Source organism: Bactrocera tryoni, chromosome 3 (genome assembly GCF_016617805.1).
Source record: "Bactrocera tryoni isolate S06 chromosome 3, CSIRO_BtryS06_freeze2, whole genome shotgun sequence".
NCBI lineage: Eukaryota > Metazoa > Arthropoda > Insecta > Diptera > Tephritidae > Bactrocera > Bactrocera tryoni.
In genome coordinates, this window is record NC_052501.1 from 10,257,480 (window position 1) to 10,261,400 (window position 3,921).

General features: G+C 33.5%; 1 protein-coding gene across 1 annotated transcript; it reads right to left on the minus strand.

The window, feature by feature from the left end:
• Positions 1–2,467: 2,467 nt before the first annotated feature.
• Positions 2,468–3,109, minus strand: LOC120771717. Its single transcript, XM_040099871.1, has 2 exons — positions 3,012–3,109; positions 2,468–2,946 (listed from the first exon to the last, which is right to left on the minus strand). The coding sequence occupies exons 1-2, from the start codon at positions 3,066–3,068 to the stop codon at positions 2,566–2,568; spliced, it is 438 nt and encodes a 145-aa protein (XP_039955805.1). The 5' UTR covers positions 3,069–3,109; the 3' UTR covers positions 2,468–2,565.
• Positions 3,110–3,921: the final 812 nt, after the last annotated feature.

Here is a 3,921-nt window from a genome sequence, read left to right on the forward strand (position 1 = left end):
AAAATTATTGAAAAAATCAGGCCATAAATTCAAATTAAAACTACTGAGGCAGAGCAAAGCAATGATAAAATGGCAAAAAGCGAACGGAATGGAAAAGAAACCGCTTTTTGTGAAGCCGAATGGTGAAAGAGTACAAAGTAAAAGAAGCAAAGAGCAATGAGTCAATGAAGAGGAAAACTGCCACCAAAAGGGAATAACGGGAATAAGTGTAATAAATAAAGTGAAGAAATGCGCCAAGTAAAATAAACGAAGGCCAGCCTATGACCGGTAAACGTTTCGAGCAAAGACAATAGCTCATTAAGTGCCGGCGACTGCTTGAAGCGTAGCCGAAATATGTTGCAAGAAAATGTGTATGTATGTATACATATATGTGTGAGTTCATGAAGTTATTTATTTACTGCAGCTTATCAAGTGTTATGGCCGTTCATATAATAGCCAAGCTTATAATATTAAATAGTGTATATGTGTGTGTGTAGGTGTTTGCAACATGTTTGTGGCATGTCTGCATGTTGCCACATTTTGGCGATAATTCAAATTGATGACACATTAGCACGTTCGGTGGTTGCCAACATATGAGAAGCGGCTCTCGACTGGCTACCTCGATTATGCTCATAAAAATATATAGGCGTATATGTTGCGTGTGTAGAAGAAGTGCGCTCAAACTACGATGCGCCCAGAATTTGGTGACAGCACGTGTGTGTACTCGTGCCTTTGTAAAAATTTATTTTCCAATACTCGTAGCTACAAATTGAAGTATACTCACACTTGTTTGCTGGCTCATAACTCATATCTTCACACATAAATTGTGAGCATTAAATGACTTGAAATAAAAGCCAGCTAATGTCCTTAAACAGATATTGCTTTGTGGCGCATTCTCGCTTGGAGTTTGTTAGCAACTAAGTAAAACAATGGTTATATTTTTGTTGTTATTTCTATGCTTCCAATAACTTATGAAGCTTGTCGACATTTAGAATTGCCTTTATGAAGACAAATTTCTGATTTGTTGCTGTTGTGATCATCCACAAATAACAATTTGAATTAAAGCCGTTCACAATTTATTGGTGTGAATGTATTAGGTTTTTTCTTGCTTTGGAAAACATAATTAATGAAACTAATTAACATATTTGAAGAATATGCTTCAATAAATTGTTTGACTTCAGAGATAAATTTCTTTTAATATTAAGGTGTTATGTACATGACTGTACGGGTTTTAAAAAATCGATTTTTTTAGGATATTTTTTAATTCTACAACACTTCCAGAACATTCTTATAAATTTTGAACTTGAAAACTTGTGTGCTCGAGACTGGCTAGGCCAAGTGTACCGTTTTTAAACACATTTTTCTCGAAACTATATTTTTGAAGTCAGTTGGCAAGATTTCTCGGGAACTACACAACCGATTTTCATGAAAATTTACACAGGTTTTGAGGTTTTTTTTCGATTACATCTATTTGAAAAAAAAATATATATATCGGAAAATTTTCTCTGAAATTTTTATTTTTTTTTTGTATTTATAGTTTTTTCAGTTTAGATGATCCTGTAAGGTGTTGTTCTGCTAACGCGGGCGCATCATTTTTCGAGGAGTCACCGGAAACATTGTCGCAATGGCTGAGTTTAAAATATATTTTTCCAAATATTTTAAAATTTCTTCTTTCTTAAATAAAATATTTAAATTTTTATATGAGAAAAAAGTTTTTGAAAAAATACTGTCTTTTAGCCCAGAAAACCCATGTAACCCCTCAATATACCTAAGATTGTCTTATTTAATATTCATCAGCGGTTCAGAAATAGAAAATGCTATATGCAGGTCAACAGATTTTTCCACACAAAAATGTACATATATGAAATTGCATATCCAACCAGAGTTCACTGAAGAAGTTAATGATATTTATTTTGCGATCTATAAAATTTGGCTATTTTATCTTTAAGGGGCATTGTGTTACACTTAAGACTTTGTCGGAAGAATTGTTGTTTGCAGTCTCTTACTGAGCACTTTTACTAACGAAAGCTGCATTGGTTGCCCTCACCCAAATACTGCATCAGTAAGTATTAAAAGCAAGTGTATACACTAAGCCGATGCTACCTAGAAGGTGAATATACTGCAAACTGTCGTTTGAAATGCTTTCCACCACAATATTTGCGTTATCCCTCAATAATATAGCGATTTCCCTCAAGTTGTTTATAAAAATGACGCTGCTTAAGGCATAACATGCGAAAGAAGTAAGCTTCGCTGAAATGTCTGCAATCAGATTTAGAATTAAAAAAAAAAAATTCCGAAATGTTGATTAAACATGAATCTTGGATATGCTGAATCGTTTAAGTAAAATATATGATTATATACTATATATTAAAAAAAATAGAAAGTTATCTTCAAATAAAAATTATTCCCTAAAAAGCACCCACAAATTCATCAATTAGTTAGACGAAAAGAAATGGATAAAAATTAAATAAATGATAAAATAACTAAATTATTTAACTGTTAATGCGATTAAATTTTTATTACTTTGAAAAGATAAAACGAAAGCGATGAGACGAAAGCGATGAAATAGTTCAAATAACATCGAAATTAAATCATGTGAGAAATAGCCTCTTCCAAGCACATTTGAAACTTTTGGTTTAGTGCTGAGATACGGGAATCAATTTCTTTTATGTTTGGACCAAATTTAGCATCGCAAACCGAATATAATTTTACTTGAGACACGCAATCGGACATGTGGTTAATTGCAGTTTTTTCCTTAGACGATAAGTCAGCAATTAATGGTTTGTACATCTTCATGCAATCGGAAACGGTCTCAACTCCGGTTGGGCTACCAGTTGAGATGATGTAGGTAGAAGCTTCTCTTGGTGGAGAGTCCGCGCTTTTAACACTTTTAGAAGCGGCGGTTGCCGAATCGACTCCTTGGGAAAACTTGTCGCCGTTCAATTGAGCAGCTGGTAAGACGCTTGCCTGTGGTTGAGAGAAATAATTTTCACTTTCGTATAGGCAGGTATGGAGTAATATAAGTAATTTACCTGGCTAACTGCGAAGAGCAGTACAACCATGAATAGAGCGCTCGTTAAGAATTTCATGTTTTCCACTTTAGTTCGATTATAACTGTAAGAATGATTTGCTTTGCTATTATAGCTAGTTTTTATACAAATTATTTGATATATTGTGGTTATTATATATCGATATGGACAAACTATATCCGTCATAGTTAAACCGATGATAAAATGTTTCGTTAGAAAATTGTAATACTCGTTAAGAGTTGTAATACCCTACTTAATTCCGCAGTCTTATTTAATTGGTTCCGCAAATACCTGGTGTAATGCTATCATACGGAGCCAACAGGTTTTCGTTTTCTTATCAGTCTATAAGTAAAATGTAAAAACTTAGTTGCAGAAATCTAGAAAAAGGTATTGGCTATGTAAGCAAATGTAAACCTATGATATGCAGTGTTGACAAGTCATTTATGTGAAGTCACACAAAAATCAATTAGAACTATATTGGTTTGCGGAGTTTTAGGCACATGTGCTTTCATAAGAATTATGAATATTTATTACAGACATAGACGTGTTTCAAAGCACAGCTGTCATATTTTTTAACATTCCTCCCAATAAATTTTTTTGTAGGATCCAACAAAAAGACATTTTTTCATAGTCAAATATTAGTGCAATATTAAATGCGTGTTGGTCTCCTTAATACTTTTAGTTACTTCTAACTCAAGATAGGTCGCACGACTATCTGGTAATATTAGTTTGCACGGATCATCAGTAGTTTCCGAAATAATAATTGATTTTGAACAACCTTCTTGAAATCCGTTTTGGAGTGAACTGCGACCTCTATTGAATTCACCGTTTCATTGTCAAAACTAGAATTAAGTTCACCTGCACTGTTGCTGAGTTAGTCCACGTCGCATGTTGTAAAAAATAGTCACGCAAA

Excerpts from the sequence above, each read along its gene's own strand:
- LOC120771717 (XM_040099871.1), bottom strand. The coding sequence starts at position 3,068 with ATGAAATTCTTAACGAGCGCTCTATTCATGGTTGTACTGCTCTTCGCA. Across the intron at positions 2,947-3,011 it reads TGCTCTTCGCAGTTAGCCAG|GCAAGCGTCTTACCAGCTGC; the intron begins GTAAATTACTTA and ends TCTCAACCACAG.